The sequence below is a fragment of the Colletotrichum fioriniae genome, assembly GCF_027942845.1.
Source record: "Colletotrichum fioriniae strain IMI 355084 chromosome Unknown scaffold_12, whole genome shotgun sequence".
In the NCBI taxonomy this organism is placed as follows: domain Eukaryota; kingdom Fungi; phylum Ascomycota; class Sordariomycetes; order Glomerellales; family Glomerellaceae; genus Colletotrichum; species Colletotrichum fioriniae.
Genome location: NW_027076848.1, coordinates 345,336 through 365,292, shown reverse-complemented (window position 1 = coordinate 365,292; position 19,957 = coordinate 345,336). Strand labels below are relative to the sequence as shown.

Here is a 19,957-nt window from a genome sequence, read left to right as displayed (position 1 = left end):
TTAGCATTCACCGCCCGCCATACGGGCCTTCTCGTCATTGCTGTTGCTTGGGGAAGCATCAGCAGTGTGGGTATCGCCCGAAAGGTTGGTGTTGGTCCGGTGCTGAGAGCGGCTACGGCGGCCAGTCGACTCGCCAGTATCCTTGCGGCCGAAAGAGTGCCAACTCTTGAAAGAACTGAAGGTGATGGTCTTCTTGAAGTCGCGGCCCTCGTCTTCGCCACCCTGGCTGAAGGCGCCGCGAACAACCTGGTGGTCGTCGAGGAGGTTGAAGGTGCGCTTGACGAACTTCCAAGCCTCGACACCGACGACGTACAGGAGAGTGAATCCAACGACGATGCCCCACTCCCAAGTGATGCCAATGTGCTTGAAAAGTGTGGTGTTGAGGGTCGGGATGTAGATGACGGGGAACACAGACAGGGCACCGATGATAACAGCCCAAAACAGGAACTTGTTGCCGTAAATGTCCTTGAAGAAGGGGAACTTGCTCTTGCTGTCAGGGTTGAGACGGAACATGGAGCGGCGGAGGTTCTTGAACTCCCAGGCAGAGATGAGAATAATCCAGGTGAGCTCGGCAAAGACAGCAGCGCGGGCACGGAAGACGGGTCTGCAAGCCTCGGTGAAGGTCTTGTTGCACTCGGAACCCAGGTTTCCGCCGTTGGCTCCGTAGACGACGATGATGAAAGTGGCCAAGGTCAGTGCGCCCATGATGATACCGTACACGATCATGTCAATGATGATCTGGTTGGTGAAGACGCCGCGCTTCTTGTTCTGAGGGGGCTTGCGCATGACATCAGAGGCAGCTTGCTCACGACCAAGACCAAAGGCAGGGAAGGACGAGGTGACCATGTTGATCCACAGAATCTCAAGAGGGGAGATTGGGAAGACGGACAGATCGGCACCGTCGCGGAAAGCAAGGCCGCAGCACAGAAGGATAACCTCGCCAACGTTGGAGCTGAGGAGATGGAGGATGAACTTCTGGATATTGTCAAACATGCGACGACCCTGGCGAATGGCGGACACGATGGAGTTGAACTTGTCGTCCGTGAGCACAATCTTGGAGGCTGACTTGGCAACATCAGAACCTGAGCCCATGGCAATACCGACGTCAGCACGAGCCAAGGAAGGGGCATCGTTGACACCATCACCAGTCATGGCCATGAAAGCGTTGCGGCGACGGAGGGCGTCGATCATGCGGGTCTTAGTATCGGGAGCACAACGGGCAATGACCAGAGGTAGCTCGGGCATGGCGTCAATCTCGGCGTCAGTCATCTTGTCGAAATCCGTGGCCTTCTGCACAACCGCTTTGGCTACCTCGTCGGGGAGAACACCAAGGTTCTTGGGGATAATACCGACTTCCTTGGCAATAGCCTTGGCTGTCTCGGGGTGGTCGCCAGTAAGCATGTGGACCTTGATACCGGCAGAGGAACATTCGGCGATGGATGGCTTAGTCTCGCGGCGGGGAGGGTCGTAAATACCAGCGAGACCCAGGAGAGTAAGGCCCTGCTCAACTTCGGTACGCAGAGCATCCTCCTTCTCCTGGGCGACGTCAGCCTGCTTAGTGGTGAATTTCCCATTCCAGTCGCGGCAGCCGATGGCGAGCACTCGCTGGCCTTGGGAGGCCAACTCGTTCATCTGGCTGAGAACATCTTCCTTCAAGGCGTCGGTGAGCTCCTGTCTGTCCTCGCCAAAACCGATATGGGTGCATAGATCTAGAATGCGCTCGACAGCACCTTTGGTGAAGACCAAGCTGTTCTCGGGACTCCAGATATCGGCAGTCTCGTCGTTCTCGGGGATATCGTAGATGACAGACATACGCTTGATGGAGCTGTCGAAAGGAAATTCAGCAAGTTGCTTCCAGCCAAGACCCTCGAGAGACTTCTTTCCAAGCTTGAAGCGATGCGAGAAGATTTGGAGGGCAATCTCAGTAGGCTCGCCAGTGGTTTGCCACTTAGCTTCCTCGTCGTCATATCGGACGGTGGCCAGGTTGCAAAGAGCGGAGGACAGAAGGAAGGCCTTGAGGCGAGGAGTCATCTCGGCCTCATTCTCAGCCTCGGGCGCCTTCGCAGGCTGCTTGTTTTGAAGCTTCTCCTCAGGGACGTCGAACTTGAGAACAGCGGCAGATCGCTCCTGATCGTAGTCGCGCTTGGGGGCCTCATCGACGACCTTCTCTTGCTCCTTGGACTCCGAGTGGGTGACGCGACCCTTGGTCGGGTCGTTGGGGCTTTGTGAGTCTCGGACAGTATAGGTGTGGGAGAACGGAAGCCAGGCCTTGCGGACAATCATAGCACCCTGTGTAAGGGTTCCAGTCTTATCGGAGCAGATGTTGGTAACGCCACCTAGTGCCTCGAGGGCAGAAAGGTCTCGGACGACAACGTTGGACTTTCGCATGACCGTCACGGCGACAACCATGGTGATTGTGAGGACACTGAAAGTCTGTTGTTAGTGGTAGCTGTAGTTGGCAAAGGAGTACTCGAGACTTACGCGACGAGAGATTCCGGGATGATGGCAATACCGAGGGAAACGGCATAGATGATGACTTCACCGGTGACATCGAACTTGTGAGCGGCAAAGACAATGATGGCCAGGATGATGGCACAGCCAAAAAGAAGGTAGGCCAGAGCAGCCAGCTTCTTCTGCAGAGGGGTACCCTCAGTAAGACCCAAGAACTTGCCGACGGCATCGTAGACACGTCTCGAGAGACCAACAACGGGCTGACGCTTGCCGTACTTCTTGTAGTTCATGGAGCGACCAGGCTTGCGAGTCTTCTTCTGGGTGGATGCGGCGATCTTGCCAACCTCGGTCTGCATGCCGGTAGCAACTACAATACCGCGACCACGGCCCTTGCGAACAATGGTGGTGGCGTACGCGATATTGAGACGGTCACCGATGCCGACCTCGCCCTCTTCGGTGGCTTTCTTCTCGGTGCCTGGGACCAAGATGTTGGCTTCGGTAGTCTTGTCGACGGGCTGAGCTTCACCGGTAAGAGACTGCTCATCGCAAGACAGGTTCATAGCCTCGAACATGCGCATATCGGCGGGCACGGTATCACCCATCTTGAGAAGAATGATGTCACCAGGGACGACTTCGGCACTGTTGCAATGATTAGCATGTTTGCCAAGGGGAAACAAGCAAGGCGGCTAAGAGCCAAGAGAGCCAAGATGAGAGAAAGTGGGGGAACGGCGCGTTGACGTATTGCGAGTACTTACTTGGGGATGACCTTGGTCTTTCCGTCGCGGAGAACGTTGGCAGAGGGGGCAGACAGAGTGCGGAGAGCATCCATCTGCTTCTCAGCGCGGTATTCCTGCCAGAAACCGATGGTGACGTTGGCGACAATGACAAATGCGAGAACGCCACCCTCGATGTAGTCGTTGATGGCGAAACTGAGAATCATGGCAAAGACGAGAACGAGCACCATGGCATTGAACAGCTGCTTGCTGAGAATGGTGTACCATGGCACCGACTCGCCGACTTCGAACTCATTGGGAGGATACTTGTCCGAAGCCTGCTGGACTTGCTGCGAAGACAATCCCTTGTCGGGGTCAACTCCGAGCGCCTGAGCGGTCTCTTGGACCGTCAGCAGGAAGGGGTGCTTTGGGTAGTCACCAGACATTTTGTCGTGTCTGAGCTGGCGACGTCGATGCGATGTAGGATGTTTCCATTCACGATCGAGGTGGTAGGTGGAGAGAAGCTTGAATCGGCTGTAGAACTTGCCAAATCGAGGCTGGTGATAAGTAGTGGTGGTGTTGATGCCTCTCACTCGTGGATGAGGTCAGAGAGGATGGTTGATGGTTGGCTTGGTAACCCGAAAAGCTTCTTCTTCCGTTGCGTGGTTGGAAGGAAGGAGAGGGGAAGCTGTTTGACCGAGAGATCCAGAGTTTGAGGTCACAAAGGTTGAGGGGGGACAAGGCTACCTTTATAGACTGACAGCCGGGAGACTGGTAGACTTGGAAATGCGCAGGGTTTCGAAAAGTTTGGAAGCTTGTGCCTCGTAGCCCACAAGGTCATCAGCGTCAGACTGGGGAAGTGAAAGAAAGAGAAAGAAAAAAGCTGGGAAAGATGCCAAGGTCTGGGCATATGATAACACGCCCCTTCCCCCCTTCATAGAGGGGCGTTGTCGTGAAGGGAACATTGGCACGAGAGCTTGCAAAAGAAAAAAAGGCATTCGGTCATTGTGCCGACTGACAGAGTGTGATTGGGCGTTGAGGGTGTTACCAAGGCGGTAGACATGGAAGCTTGACTTGGCTGAACTTGGCGGATGGTGAGCTTCTTGGCTTTTTGGAGACCGTTCCAGTTTACTCAGAAGTTTGGTTTGGAGTTGGAAAAGGCAAGAAAAATAGACTGAGAGCGAAGACGGTCCGGTTGGGTGGTGGTTCTCGGGTGACGATGACCTTGGCGGAGCTCTTGGCGGAGGGAAGCGGCGTGGACGAAAGTGGGGCACCCCAGAGGGAGTGGGGTCCGGTAGTGGGGCATGGATTAAGGTAGGGGAAAGAGCAGGGGGCGCTGGGAGAGAAGGAACAGAGCCGGAGGTAGGCCCGAGGACGCGCAATGTGAGTATTCAATAAGGTACCTTACCTTACTTATTCATATCAATGGAAGGGACGCGAAACTCGATGTCTCTGTTATCTTAGGCATCACAAGATTTCCATGATGCGAGACCGGAGGTGTTAGCTTGATCGTCTGGGCCAGCTGGGTAAAGCGGCCAACGGAGTGCGAGCCGCAGTAGCAGGAAGATGGTGTTGTACCATTGAAGCCTCCATGCAAAACACCCAGAAAATCGACGATAAAACGAACGGACCATGGCAGCTGCAAACAGATTGAAAGTTCTTAGCGTGCACACATATTTGAAAATTGAGTGTGACTCTGCAGCTTTTTCGCCATTGAAAGGCAGTGGAATGGAACGAACCCATTTCATGTCAGTGACGCCATTGGCCGCCTCTCGGCGAATAAAGTTATTCGATGCGATGAACCAATGGCAAGTCTCGAATGCGCCATGGGGGGGCATGTATCACTTGCTGCTGGACGTGCTGAACCCAGACGCACAGACATATTCACATTTTATATGGGTCTTTTCGCGCGAGCATGTTGTGTGATTGGCCTGTCACCTCTTGGCCACTGGATTCCTTCTCTCTTGGCTTGCCTCCAGCTGTGTCCAGCACCACAGCACCTGGTTACAGCGGGTGGAGGTATCTTGCCAGCCAAGATGCACAGCCATGGTACTTACGCAGCTCAGCGGACTCGCCGCGACTATCCGCTGTAAGATGGTTGCAAGGGGGCGAATCATGGCGCCTTGGCTGCCGCAAAAGCCCACAACGGTCACTGAGAGCCGCTGGAACTGAGCGCCGACACACTGCTGTGTCATGTTGTTTGGCCGTTTGCGTTGCACCTTCCTGGCCACGCATAGGTACTTGTCTGGGTACGAATGGGGAGCTACTGCCAAATGGAACAACTCTCGGCCTCACCTCAAAAAGACACCGAAACAACATGATCCTTTCAACAACGCCTCCCCAGATGCCGAACTCCTACTTCGGACCCCAAACGACATGCCAAACCCAGTCATCGTATATCTCCGAGAGCTGAGGCTGAGAGAGGCTCTGCTCTGACTCTTTGCAAGCTTTGACATCACGTGCACCCTCCCTACGCGTCAGCTGATCAGTCTTCTTCGTATGGAAGATGCTTGCCACAAGACAACAAGACCTTGTCAATCCCATCACCGAACCCGAAGAAAGCCGCAGCCAGACGCTGGCTTCGCGTTCCGCCGGGCGGAGCGAAATGGCGAGACCGGATGGCAACACGGCACGCCACATTCAATCACTTTTCGCCCAACTCCGTGCGCTGCCAAGAATCCAACCTTGACCACAGCAGTTCGTCCGCGCCGTCAGCCGTACACTATCTTTCACACCATCTATCAACATCATGCATATCAAAATGTCTAGCTAGGCAGACTTGGACTGTAGGACAAGGTGGACCGGGATTCGACGGCGTGCCGCCGGCGCGGGCGATGTAGGAAACATCTCCAGCCTCCGGACGACGATTGCCGGCGAACGTCGCCGTGCCGCCCCGGACCTGGGCAGACGAAAAAGCAAGTCTATCCCGACTGCAAGCGAGGAATGTGACGGCCATCCTACTATTTCTGCAACCGCTGCAACCCGTCACCCACGTTGGAATGTGGGTTTCTGGCAGTCCTGCCCAGCCTACATACCATTAATACCGAACTCTCTAGAAATAGACCCAGCCTGAAGACCCAGCCTGATCAACTGGCAAAGCGACAGCGAGTCTAGTATACCCTCGGCCTCCTCTCCATGCTTCGCGCGTATCGTATACTCCGTACCATGGCATGACTACAGTCAAGACCTAGCTACCCACCATTGCGACTCCGTTTGCGCCGGCTCTACTTGGCAGCCCTTGGCGATTCTTGTCCTACGACTCAACGACGTTGGATCAGCTCCGACGTGGGATGACCGACACTGGGCCCAGGCATTCTAGACCCCAGAAATCCCCATTGACCCCATCATCCCACATCGCCGTCAATTGACCACTCACGGCCCCGAAGCCTGCAGCCCGTAACCCGAGGACGCAGGCTCGCAGCTCGCACAACCAAATCACCCATCACACACTGACCATAACGAGGGGACGAGAGACATTACATCGCACATGGAGGGTTTGCGTCGACGATCCAAGCGCGATGCTGATCCCTTCTGTCGGTTTTCCTCATCTGTGCTGCCTGTCGCTCATCACCCCGCGCCCGGCGCCCGTATCTGTGCGCGAGAAATCCGAGCTGGAATTATCGCTCCCGGCGGCTAGTGTATTCCCCCTCCCTCATCCGAACTGCTTCAAACCGACGTCTTCTCCAACGCAGAGCTTGAGTTTCCAATTCTTGTCACTCTTGTTCACCAAGTGCAACTTTGAATGGTCTGACACGGTCACAATCTTCCCGGTGGAGTCGCCAAGCGCTTGGCTTCTCGCGACCGCGCAAGATGGTGTGGACCGGGCCAAGTGACGTAGGAGGTTCAACCCAGAGCGTTCTTCCGCCCCTCCTTCGAGCCCATCGGTTCTCTCGTTCTACGCTCGCTCAGGCCAGAAACACCACTAGTTCTTCCTCGTATGTTCTTGGCAACGAAACTATTTCGCCAAGCCATCGCCGTGGTCCCTGGACTCGTCAAAACCACGGATCGGGTTCGTGTATAGTTTCGTAAAGAATCCAAATCATGCTCACTCACACTCTCCATGCCGTCACCTGGCGCCACCGGCCATGGTCCCGAACCAACCCCTCGGTACGGTCTATGTTGGACTGTAATTGTCGGTTTTCCACTACGGCAATGTTAGCGTAAGTCATTTTGCCCTTGGAGACAATAACACGTTGCTCGCACGTTTGCAGTAGCATAGCTGGGGTAAGACACCTAGCCGGTGGGTGGCCGCATGCCCGTACACCACAAACACACTTTAAGGGCGGTCGCTACAGTAGCAACTTGCTCGCTAGGTATGACAATCGATATTGATGTCACAACCTAAGCCTTTAACCACCCGTGTTGCCCGTCTTACCCTTTCCTCGTTCCCAGAATGGTCCACATGAAGCTTGACCTTTGCTTATCCTCCCTCCTCCCGTGAGCTTGTATTACGGCACTATGCATGTACCCACGTCTTGGATGATGGCATTGACCCCAATCTCAAGCGTCCGTCTGCCGGTCTCGCGGGGTGGGAGGCATGCAGAATGTCTACCTTGCCTTTGATGCTTGGCCGCGGCGCCGTCATCATACATATAGCAGCAGAGACGAGTATCGACCGCATCGCACTAGAAACTCGGCCAGGGGATTAAGACTCTCTCAAAGGACCAGGCCGGGCTGCTTTGAGGGGTCCTTTGCTGCGCCGACGCCCTTCTCTCCACCCGCGACTTTGTCCAAGGCTTGGTGCTCTTGGGGTATTCTTGGCCTTGGCGAAGCTGACCAACGGTCAGACCCAAAGGTTGTCAAACGGCTTTGCCAAGATTAGGCGATCAGCTGAAATCCAGCAAGAGGGAAAATGTATTTAGCTATAGATCTACATGCTTGGTCCCATTGTATCGCCACACCTTATCTATCAACAAGTCTATAATGTCGGTCTTGTCATATTGCGAGATTGCCGATGGGTTACGAAGCTTGTGAGCCATTGACTTTGGATAGAACCGTACAAGCCAAGAATCACCCCAGACTATCGATTAAGTAACAGTATCTGAGACTATTGGCTGGTTTATGTAATACCTGTTGACTGTGACAACTTATCTCCCTTGGTCGCTCACTATTGCTGAAACTGCTGGGTTCGACGAGCCTCGAGACATTTTGTCGCCTGCCCAGTAAAGCACCGCAATGAAGCTTAGCTGCTCATACTGGTTGCGTTGCTCAAGATGGACGGTTTCTAAAGTACGGTGCAACGTCCCCTAGGCTAAACATTGCACTTGTGAATATGGTACACGATGTAATACGCCCCAAAGAAAAAATTCGGTCAGAATGGTAAAGAGTTGAGTAAACATGGCATCTATATAAGATGTACACATGTATCATAGAACCCTCGACGTTGTCCACCGATACCCATGTGCCTTGTCTCTCAGAGAAGGTGCAAGATACTACCAGGTCGTCAACTTGCAGCCGTGAAAATGAAACTCTCCGAATCCATATCAATCTGGCTTTTAATATCCATCACCAGCACAGGAATCTGTAAGTCCAGTGCTAGTTCCTCACTAAATCAAGACTAACACGCTCACCAGCCGCTCAAGAGCTCTTCCAGGACACCGTGTCTACCAACGAGTTAGCTGCCCTCTGCTCGGTACTCTGTCTGCCGCTCAAACTGGTCTTCCCCAACTGCGATACCCTCTGCCTGACATGCGAGAAGCCAAAGTCGTTTTGCAAGACTGGTAAGACGGCTGAGTGTGTTGATACGTCGACTGATGTTAGTAACTGCGGGAAGTGCGGGAAGGAGGTATGTTTTGTTGCTTTTTTGCCCCCTCCGCCCGATAGGTGGTCTTGGGACTGACATGTCGATTGTGGAATACAACAGTGCGGCGAGAAGGAACGTTGTTGTAATTCGAAATGTGTCCCCGGGAACAGCTTCCAAGGCGATGGCAAGAGTTGTGGCAAGTGTGGCGTCAAGGTGTGTTGACAAACCCCTCACCCCTAATATCGTCTCCATTGGACTCGACGTTCTCAGTCATTTACTCACGGCTTTCAGTGTAACGAAGGTCAAGCCTGCTGCGATTCCAAGTGTATCAGTACGATACAATTGCAGAGTGATGGCAAAAATTGCGGAAAATGCGGGAGCGAGGCAAGTCACCCCTGACACGAAGACCCTTTTTGGACCACAAGTATTAGGACTTACTATCGGAAGCTTAACTGACCGGCATACTAGTGTGGCAAGGGCACAACGTGCTGTAACTCAGAGTGCCTGCCCAAAGACACGTTCCAGAGCGATCCAATGAACTGCGGCAAGTGCGGGAACAAGGTAAGGCTGTTCCTCTACACAATGCATTAGCCACAGCCAAAGACGGTTCAACTTACCACGACCATAGTGCCCAGAAAACTACAACTGCCACTCGGGCCACTGCATCGAACCACATACCTGTAAAGCAGGCGTCTCCCTCCCCGAAAGCTGTCAAGATCCCATCGTTAGCGGATCAAACTGCGGTACTGGCGAGGACGAGCTGTGCGACTGCATGGATCATGTCGAGGGCAATCCGTTTTGCGGCGCGTTTGATGGGCAGTATTGTCAGGATATGTGTAACTCTGATAAAGACTGCCAGAACAGCAAAGGGAAGAAATGTGCGAGAAGAGATAAGACTTGTTGCTCGGCGGTGGCTACTGATGGAAAAAGTCACAAGACGTTTAAGGGTGTGTGTTTTGAGGCTTGCGCAGGGAAATAAGAGGTCCAGTGCCATTGGTGGCTTGATTTCCTATGCCTGTAACAGTCTGTACTCTGCTCTACTCTGGGATTCGGCAACACAGTGGTTATGGGAAGTCTGTTTATATGAATACGTTACGCGTTCAACCAAATTCACGCCAGTCTATCGAAGAGCCCCATTAGTACTAGGAGTCAATTATCGCCGCATTGACTAATATGATAGCTGTTGGTAAATCTTGACCGCCTCGTTACCTATTTTACTGTAAGTGAATGCTATATCTAGTCGGCAAAGTAGACACCTTGATATCCATCGAGGGGATGCTTGTCAAAGAACCCAAGCTTTGGATCGAACCATTGTAAGGTACCTCAAGTTATCTCCGAAACTAACTTCAACCTTACAGCTCCGCTTCCACGAACTTCCTTACCATGTTACCGGAGATAGTCTGAGCATTGATATAATATTGGACCTTCCTTCCCGCCAATCCTCCATCTCTTTCTCATCTCTCATATACCCTACTGATCTTGGCTTTCATCCATCGGACCACATTAGACAAGGTACACAAATTTCGTCGCGTCCTGCCAGACGTATAACTAACATATCAATAGATCCTACACACCGCCGTTCACCCATTCATTCCAAGCTGCCAGTTAGTGGACTCACTGGCGTCGGACCCAACACACACAAAATAACACATACACCCAAGCAACCGCAAAGATGAAGCTGTCCACTACCCTCGCCATCCTTCTGGCCCCCTTGGCAGTCTTTGCCAAACCACCCAAACGTACCAGCGCACGTCACGTCAGAATCGACAGACTGCCTGCCTGTGTCCAATACTGTATCGGAGAAACCCAATGGCGCCTCAAAGGCGCCAAGCTCCCAAAACTTGCCGGCGAATGGTGCGCGAAAGCGGCGCCGCCACACACGCCGGACTGGATTAGCTTCGGCAAGGCCTTGGACGAGTGCAAGAAGCACCAGTGCGATAATAGTATCCAGTGGATCGACCTCGCCGTCTGGCACTGGGATATGTGCGAGTTCAGCGATGTTCGGGAGGAGGGCATGAACTTCTTCAATGGCTACCGCAAGGCGTACTGGTTGCCTAATGATCGTCAGCCTATTCGACCTCCTCATTCGAGGAACTGGATTTCGGATGAGACGTTTGAGGCCCCCGATGAGTGGAATGAGAATAATGGAATTGGAGATGACATAGTGGATGATCAACCTCCGCTCCACGGTTGATATATTGTCTTCGACGAAATGCTCCTGAAAGAGATTGTTAGCATCTGGAAGGATGAACACCAAAGCCCAGACACAGGGGTTCAGGAGCTTCGCGTCAGTCAGCATCAATCAAGATGACAATGACTATACAACGCTTTCCCACCAGCCGTCGACCACATGTTCGATATGGTCTTCAAACTGTGTGAAATCAGCAACAATTAACTTGCATCAACCCTGTCGCAAGTAATGTTTCGGCGATTACTCAGTTATTGATAGGTAGATATCAATGAAACATATTATGCATTGAAACGTTGTTGCGAGACTTTTGCTTTTCTTTCACTCGTCATTCAAGCTTGGAATGCCATTTACAGGTGTCTTTCCATGTCACAATTCCGTACCTATGGAGGCTATGAACATAAACATCATGGCTTCATTGCTCACATTCAAGTCCGTGGCGTTTGACAAAGTCCGACAGGTTTTGCGGACTTTCAACTGAACTCCCTCTCAGTGAGGTCAAGGAGTGGTCGTGGCCGTCACAGTCGAATTCGGTTGTGACACAGCATGTAGCAAGACTGCGGAGAGGCGGACTTGGCGGACCTTGAGTAATCCTGGTGTTGGAACTAAGCACCCGCACATGCGCCTCTGGGGATTAGATAAATAACACTTGCGCATAGTTGTTTGATTCAGTTAGAATGTTTTATTGAACAATCAACACGCGCGTCCGTTGATGTCTTCAAGCCTGCGCCTTACACTCACTTTCCACTATGACAGGTGCTGCTCTCTTCGTCGGAAATGATGGACAAGTCACTACTCGACGTGATCTCCCTCCAGTCACAGCACGAGACGACGAGATACTCATTGACGTCCTCTATTCGGGAGTCAACCCTGCGGATCTCAAGACAGTACACTTCACCAACTATCGGAACTCTGTCCTGGGAACGGACTTCTGCGGCAAGGTCCTAGACTGCCCCGCGCTTGTCGATTCCGGGCTCAGTGTCGGCGACGTTGTGGCCGGTCAGACCATTGTCCAGGGACAATATTCCAAAGACTACGGCGCTCACAAGCCGCGAATCTTCACGCCGAGAGTTAGCCTGTTCAAAGTCCCTGAGAACATGGCCCACTCTGACGCCGCAGCCATAACCACCGTCACCCACACCGCCAGCGACGCATTGTACAACAACTTCAAACTTCCTCTCCCCGGATCTGCTTCCGGCGTTGTGCAGGGCACACTGGTCGTATGGGGCGGGGGTACGGCCGTCGGCTTGTCCGCCATTCAGCTAGCTCGGGCCAGCGGGGTTACCAACATCATCACTACGGCATCTCCTTCCCGTCATGATCTTCTCCGAGGTCTCGGTGCGACCGAATGCTTCGACTACAAGGATGCCGATGTCTCAGACAAGGTCAAACAAGCGGTCATCACAGCAGGCCACTCTCGTGTCTGGGGATTCGAGACCGCGGGGTCGCCCGGGTCGAGTCAGCTTCTCCTCGATGCGCTGTCCAACATTGCTGGCAAGGTACAATTTTCTTGGGCCATTGCAACGGGTGCGCAGCGTCCGCCAAGCGAGTCAGTCCTCGGATCCCGAGACTACGATATTGTCTTTGAGGTTGCCGGCGGTCGCCAGGTCATTCCCGCAGATCCTGAAAAGGCCGCTAACATGTGGGCTGCTCTCGACTGGGTAGTCAAGAATTACGGAAAGGGATTCGAGCTTCCTGTCGTACGTGTGTTTGAGGGTACTGGAGAAAAGGCGCTGGAAGAAATGGAGATGGTGTCTAAGCAAGGAGCTTTTGGGAAGCTTGTGCTGAAGCATCCCCTTCGATGATTGTAAGGCTAGCAATGATTGCTTTTCTGCCAAGATCTCAGGGCGGCTGTGAGATATGTCTCTCGACACAAGCAAGTGAGCAAAGTGATTATTCCAGATGCGAAAAGAAACCATAAGAGGAGACGTAAGAAGCTGCAAAGCATGAATTTAGATGAAGATCAGGGCATCGGACTCTATAGAATACCTTACTTTATCACTTGAAACTTTAGACCCCCTTCTCGGCCTGCGGATAGGGTACCCACTTTCCTCCACTTTCCGTCCGCCGTTCCTCCGCTAGTGCTCCGGAGCAACTCCGCCGCATTGTGTTCACTGCTTGACGTGATACACAGTCGGCTTTTGACAGTCTATCGATATAGCTTCATTCTTGATATCATGGTTCTGCATGCTTCGGAGGATATTTCTTTCCGTGTGGCCGTTTCATGAACTTACAATCTTGCCCAGCGGAGGAACTATCATCGCGCGCGCTTACTCCAGATCCGATAATTTCGGACTTCGAACTGTATCCTGAGGTTTGGATTTATTTACACAACTCTCATCCAACTACTTCATTGCATCAATTACAGATGGTTGCGTGCGGATCTCGATTTATCACCGGACTTCCAACGCATTACAACGCCATCCTCAAGCCAGCCGTCTATCGCAGCTCTCCAATATTATTGGAAACTGAGCTTTCCCTCAATTGGCATTTTCTACACCATTTTTTCGAAATGGCCAACCAGTGGATGCCCCTCAAAGATATGCCTAATCTGAAAGGAAAGATTGCCGTCGTGACGGGTGGCAAGTACGCAACTATCTCCAAACTACCCAGGTAGTGCGATCATCTAGCCCCTAAGGCGGGTATCTGACAGGACACGGTCAACAGCAGCGATATTGGTCGCGAAATAGCAAGACTTCTCGCACAGAAGAGCGCAAAAGTCTACATCACCACACGCTCTGAAACAACGGCCATCAAGTCACGCAATCAAATCTTGGACGCCCACCCCGAAATCGACCCCGAGAACCTGCAATGGATGACAATGGATGTCACCGACATGCGTAGTGTAACTTCAACAGCGGATAGGCTCAAGGAGAAGGAGCACAAAGTCGACATACTGAGTACGTCTCATCATTGAACCTTTTTGCTTCCTCTTGCTTCCTTCTAACATTCAAATTGTCCAGTTCACAACGCTGCCGCAGGAACAACATCAACGGAACTGGTTGGCCCAGGATGGGAGGTTCATATGGCTACCAAGTAAGTTAACTAGCCTCAATTGATTGAAAGAACTGATCATAACCTACTGACAATTCAAGTTTCATCGGTCCCTTTCTCTTCACCAACCGCATGCTCCCGCTACTCAAAAACGCCCTTCAGGATAAAGGCGCCGACGTCCGAGTCATCACGATGAGCTCAAGTGCACAAACCGCATTGGTCCCTGGAAAATTCCCGTTCAACTTTAATTCTCCCGACTGCTTCCGTAATCCAGTTCCCTCGCCTCCATGGCAATGGCGCTATGTCGGTCGCTTTATATTCGGCTTCGACACGATCCGCTACGGCGTATCCAAAGCTGCCAATGTCATCTTCGCCCAGGAGCTGCAGAGACGAATGGATGAGCAGAAGCTGCCGATTCTATCCATGGCAGTACATCCCGGCGAAGTTGCCACTGAGGGCGTGTTCTCGATCAATCCTAGTCTGATCAAGACGATTGCGCGTTGGACGTTCATCTCCCCAGAGCAGGGCGCTGCGACGCCCCTCTTTGCAGCTGCCTCAAAGAAGATTCGTCAAGATCCCTCCAAGTTTAAAGGCAAGTTTATGTTTCCTGGTGGGAAGATTGGAGACCCGAATCCAGTCGTGTCGAACGAGGAGCAAGTCGCAGGTTTATGGCGCAACGCCAATGATGAAGTGAATGCGCAGCTTCGTGCTCAAGGACTCCCGGGTCTTGAGCCATGGTAGTTAGGTGCTGGAGTCTTGTGGATCACTTTTGTTAGCTCGCTTGTAGGTGTGCTACATCGTAGTAGAGTACCTTTATACGTATGGAGTAAATAGTCTAGGAGCAAATTGCGATTTTAGATCGTTAAGAGAGGCCACATACATCCACCCACGGTGGCTAAATGAGCACTTCACAACGTCCCCCTTTTTCTTTACAATGACCAGTAATAGGCTATACAGTCCATAACGCCAAATTTAGTAGAGCTCAGATACAAGTTCCATAATCTACAGAAACACAATCTCCGGTGCTCACGACCCATTGATCTACCTTTTCCAATCCCCATAGAAGAGTGAACATCAGCCGCGCAAATTCATCAACCTCGGCGGCCCGAATTCCTCGGGCCACCAGAGACTGCCCTTTCAGGCTATGAAGAAACAAAGGGTCCTCCTTCCGCGCGGCGGCTTCCCAGCGGGCAGGCGAGGAAGCTTCCCAGAGCTCGCCGCGGAGCGTGATACAGACGTCGCCGGCACAGTCATGGGTCCAAGTCTCCTTCAAGCTGGTGTATACTCCGGTAGCCATGCTCGTGAGAAGGAACGTGCGGCGAATGGACTCGGAGAGGATGAAGGCTTGATACAAGCTGGTGACTACGTCCGTTTCGATAGCTTGAGTACATGACGTCCTCGACAGGATGTTGGGGAATATTGGCGATGTCGTTGCGTCTAGCGCTGCTGACTCCCACAGCTGACGGGCCCAGAGACGCAGGGTGTCTATCAAGTTCTCTGCTTTGCTTCTTCGAGAAATTGAAGGGGAGAAGAGGCACAAGAGCAGGTGGATCAGAAGAGCTTGGGTGCGCGCTAGGTGTTGCCTCGTCGAGAGGATCGGGAGGAACGATGCCTCGTCTGCGGAGTTGGCAGCTAAGAGGGTCATGATGTAATTCGACGACACCGCGTCAACGACGTGCTCGTTATCCGGGGTGATGGTTTGCGCTATGGCGATGGCTGCGTATGCGTCCTGGATACACTGGGGCATGGTCGTCTCGGAGTAGAGGTGCTGGTGGATAAAGGGATTACACCCCTTGTGGAGGAAGCGGACGAGCCAAGATTGCAGTCCGCGGACGAAATTGGTAAAGACCGCGGCTGGCGGGATTGACACTGGCGCTTCACGTTGGTAGTCGATGGTCCAGGATGTGGATTGGAGAAACCAGTTCAAGCCTTCCGCATTGGGGACGACCGGTTGCGAAGCACCATCGGAGTTGATATGGCTTGTGGCGGAGGAGGTGGAGGAGGACGCCGTGGTTGTCATCGTCGTTGCGGCGATATCTGCTGCTGGCCCCGGTGCGGGTGCCGGAGCAAAAAGGGCTTCATCCAACACCACCCCGATACCGTCGATGCCGCTTCCCGGCCACGAGGCCTCGAGATCCCATCCGGATTCCAATCTCGAGCTGAAATGGCTCGATAACGGCGCCTGTCTACTTCGACGGACAGTGGGATAAGTGCAATGGACTTCCTTGTCCAGACACCGTGAGCAGGCCGGGAGACTCTGGTCGCAACGCCTCTTTGCCTCCACACAAGCGAAGCATGACTTTTGTTTCGATCTGCGGACCATGATGAGCTGATGGGTTGTTGGAGCCAACCAGGTCATTCATTCTTTGGCGGTCGAACAAACTGAGATGTTGGAGGCCTTGGGAGAGGTTACGTTGTCCGAAACAAGGTTTGGCTACGAGAGCTAAGTTAGACGCGGAGATCTGGCGGAGTTGCCTGCGGAGATGCAACTCCTTTCTTCAATCACATGTCCACGGTCCAACGAGGCGCAACCTGACGGTTTTGCATGGAACATCGTCCTCTGAAACACAAATGCATGTAATCGACGAATTATCACCCAATGTTCTGCTCTTGAGTCGGCAGTTGGTTGGTATTGCCACTGATGGTTTCCTACCTTGGCAGAAATCATATGCGTCAACGGGAACACGTGGAAATTTCTGATGCAACAAGCGACAAAAGGCATGGGAGCCTGGAAGCATCGAATTTGACGAAACATTTCTTCTTCACGATATAAGCTGACAGTGCCTTGACAACAACGTGCAATCGACCTCAGGTCGGGCTCAGACTTCAAACACGAATCTCTCTTCACCCCGCTTCACCCTCCAGGAGTTTGTAGCCTCCAGCAGCTCCGGGCATCCCTTGACCAAGGATCCCCATTTCGTAAAGAAGTTCTCGTTAGCCTCCCACGCCTTCCAGTCCCATGGTTCGCCCCATACGATCAGCGAGGGCTTATCGCTGAGGTCCTCGTCCTTAACTTCCAAGATATCAGCGCATAGTTCGTCGTCGTCCAGATCCCCTCTGACAACCCCGATGAGAACGTTGTCCCGTAGCCGGGGAAAAGGAAAAAGATCGATCCAGGGATGGTGGAGGACCGTTCTTTGTAAAAGTGTGGGCTGTAGGGCTGGGCTAGCTTTGCGTGATTGAAATGGGATCAAGGGGCCGTAGGAATTATATGGTGAGATATAGTCTGACCGGCATAAGCCTTCCGGCGGAAAACCCATGCAAGAGGCGTTGCGAGCGAGGGCGGCGAGAACTCGTAGCCTTACGAGTGTGTGCAAAGCTTTCGGCCGAGGAGCGTGGAGAGAGTAGTCTTCGTACACTTGCTGTATGCGTATCCGAGCCAGAGCTTGCCGTCGAGGACACCTGATGAGCTCGCATCCGGCCAATAGCGCGGTAAGTATGCTCTCGCCGTTTCCAGGAGCACCTCTCAAATTAGTTGCTCCATGCTCTTTACTAAGAGTGTCCTTGGATATTGTACAGATCATGCTCTGCTCGTCTCTTGAACTCGATGACACTTGGTCGCCCTTCTTTCCATGTCTCCTGCCTGCAAGGGGTGAGTTCACAGGAATATTGCATCATTCAGGGCATAACTAACGATAGGCACGCTGGTTGAGCTTATTTTGTAACTTCTTTCGTCGCGCTTGATCAGATATGCCACTCCAGTTGTCGCTGGGCTCCCAAATGTCGCAAAGCATAACGTTCAATAAAGCCAACACTGTCCAATTGATTCTGGGCGAGGTACGGTCGGGTTGTGGAAGCTGTGTGAGTCGCCTTGGCCGCCGAAAGATCTCACGTAGGTTGAGATGGTTCTCGATTGCTGGGAGACTGCTATTCACTACGGCCGAAGAGTCGAATTCGAGGTTGTAATGATGCAGTAGACCAGTGGTGATGTGAAAAGGAAGAAGTCGAGGCTTGATTATAGTAGAAATCACAAGCCACCGCCGGCGTTTAGAGTTTAGAGTTTGTAGACGCGGGGCCTAAATCCGGCGTCAGCTTGCCCCGCGATGACTTCATCAGGAAAAGTCATGTTGCTGAAATAGCTGCCGGGCCCACCCATGCTGTCTTTAGATAGCAGTGCCTGGCTAAGGTATGGTCGGAATACCCATATCGACGAATCTGAAAGGTGTCAAATTCGCAGTTGGAGCAGTCGTCAAACTCGTTCAAAAAAGATCATTCCGCCGAGAACCTGCCAGTCGTGGATGAACTGTAAGGCAAAGTCTTCGAATACCTAATTGTTCGCGCACCATGAGACTGACTCAGAAAGCGAATATCCAGCAACAAGGGGCTGCCCTTTCATCCAAAGTCGATAGACTTCACCCCAACTTTTTAGATCGACTACAGGCAGTAGCTGTCATCTCATCTGAAAAGCAACTTGTCTCACGACAAATTCTCGTCGCATGAGGGCTGGACGGTGGCTGTCACGCTTGTGCTACCCTACAACAGGGCTGAGCAGACGATCCGCTCAACATCCTGGGGCTCAAAAGTAAGCAAATTGGCAGATCGAATCCTTATAAATCTGTCTTGGAATGTCGCAGTGCTTTTCTATTGGACCTCAGTCGAGACCCAAGAAATCCGCAGCACCGCCTTTGCCTGGTGCGAGTACTCCGTCGCGCACTCGCACTCGCTTAACAGAATAAACTGGGTCCCCCATGAGCGGCCTCCCGAACGGGAGCCGGGGGACATTGTAGATCTGCGCCGAAGGTCCATCCGGTGTGAGCTTACATGATCGGAGACATCATACGTACAAATGCAAAGAATGTTCCATAATATTATTGAAGCAATCTTACAGGACTTGGGTTGACTAGCTCTCCTTTTCACAGCGGTTCAAATTTGGTGTTTCTTTCCTTCTCAACATCATCAAATCCTTCGCCCGGCAACCAGCACTAACACCACAATGACACGCTCCTTTCGATACCGCGACGGCGTAGCAATCGCCCAAATCATCGTCTTCACAGTCTGCCTCGCGTTCGGCATCCTCTTCCGCGTCCAAAAGAAAATGGGCTGGTTCGGCATCTCCTTTATCTCCACCATCCGCATCGTCGGCGCCGGCTGCATGCTAGGCACAATCACAAACTCCTCTCGCGCAGTCTGGGCCGCCATCTTTGTCTGCGAATCTCTGGGTCTGGTTCTACTTACATTTGTCTTGCTTGATCTGCTCAAGAGAGTGTAAGTTCTCCCCTCTTTCCCCTGCGCCTACCACTGGTATAGAAAGGCGGGCATATGCATCTCTGTTCAATGCTGATATACCACCTACGAAACAGTAACTCCTTCGTCCAGGTTCTAACACAATGGCACTTCCGCATCCCAGAACTCATCTGCTGGGCCGGCCTCGGCATCTCCATCGCAGACTACATCCTCGCCGCCAAAAAGACTTCCGACGCCACGGCGCCCGGTACGCTCACGAGAGCAGGCGTGGGCCTCTTTGCGGCGCTCTACTTCTGGGGCGTCCTCCTCTTCGTGCTCCTGGCAAAGGAGTGGGCGCGTATCCCGCAGGAAGAGAGGCGGGCTATGGTTGGCTTCGCGGGGTGTTTCCCGTTCATGGTTGTGCGGATCTCGTATACGATTGCCTATGTTAGTACCGGGGAGAAGAGGTTTAGTGCGGTGAGCGGGGATACGACGACGTATCTGTTCATGACGGTGTTGATGGAGTTTGCGGTGCTGGGGTGTGTGGTGTGGACTATTTGGGGGTTGGATAGGGTGTATGAGCAGGTGGAGGGCGTGCGTGGGAAGGATGCTGGTGAAATGGAGGATCTCGTAGAGTCTGAATCGCAGAGGTCTAGGCGCTCAGAGAAATGAAAGAAATCAACTTCCTGCAGGGTTCAAAACTTT

At 52.7% G+C, this 19,957-nt stretch overlaps 6 protein-coding genes across 6 annotated transcripts; 4 read left to right on the top strand and 2 right to left on the bottom strand.

Annotated features, from left to right (window-relative positions):
• cta3 (potassium/sodium eff) lies at positions 1-3,610 on the bottom strand (the record flags this gene model as incomplete). The annotated part of the gene is made up of 3 exons (XM_053195932.2): positions 1-2,425; positions 2,482-3,090; positions 3,207-3,610. 3 exons carry the CDS (start codon positions 3,608-3,610, stop codon positions 1-3), a joined length of 3,438 nt encoding a protein of 1,145 aa, XP_053046665.2.
• A 6,969-nt stretch (positions 3,611-10,579) lies between these two features.
• N0V96_009299 (uncharacterized protein) lies at positions 10,580-11,101 on the top strand (the record flags this gene model as incomplete). Its single annotated transcript, XM_053195931.1, has 1 exon — positions 10,580-11,101. One exon carries the CDS (start codon positions 10,580-10,582, stop codon positions 11,099-11,101), a length of 522 nt encoding a protein of 173 aa, XP_053046664.1.
• Positions 11,102-11,844: 743 nt separating this feature from the next.
• Positions 11,845-12,900, top strand: N0V96_009298 (uncharacterized protein; the record flags this gene model as incomplete). Its single annotated transcript, XM_053195930.1, has 1 exon — positions 11,845-12,900. The coding sequence occupies one exon, from the start codon at positions 11,845-11,847 to the stop codon at positions 12,898-12,900; it is 1,056 nt and encodes a 351-aa protein (XP_053046663.1).
• Positions 12,901-13,607: 707 nt separating this feature from the next.
• Positions 13,608-14,830, top strand: N0V96_009297 (uncharacterized protein; the record flags this gene model as incomplete). The annotated part of the gene is made up of 4 exons (XM_053195929.1): positions 13,608-13,681; positions 13,763-13,995; positions 14,059-14,131; positions 14,191-14,830. The coding sequence occupies 4 exons, from the start codon at positions 13,608-13,610 to the stop codon at positions 14,828-14,830; spliced, it is 1,020 nt and encodes a 339-aa protein (XP_053046662.1).
• A 241-nt stretch (positions 14,831-15,071) lies between these two features.
• On the bottom strand, positions 15,072-16,109 carry N0V96_009296 (uncharacterized protein; the record flags this gene model as incomplete). The annotated part of the gene is made up of 1 exon (XM_065758603.1): positions 15,072-16,109. The coding sequence occupies one exon, from the start codon at positions 16,107-16,109 to the stop codon at positions 15,072-15,074; it is 1,038 nt and encodes a 345-aa protein (XP_065612668.1).
• A 3,015-nt stretch (positions 16,110-19,124) lies between these two features.
• N0V96_009295 (uncharacterized protein) lies at positions 19,125-19,924 on the top strand (the record flags this gene model as incomplete). Its single annotated transcript, XM_053195927.2, has 2 exons — positions 19,125-19,294; positions 19,390-19,924. The coding sequence occupies 2 exons, from the start codon at positions 19,125-19,127 to the stop codon at positions 19,922-19,924; spliced, it is 705 nt and encodes a 234-aa protein (XP_053046660.2).
• Positions 19,925-19,957: the final 33 nt, after the last annotated feature.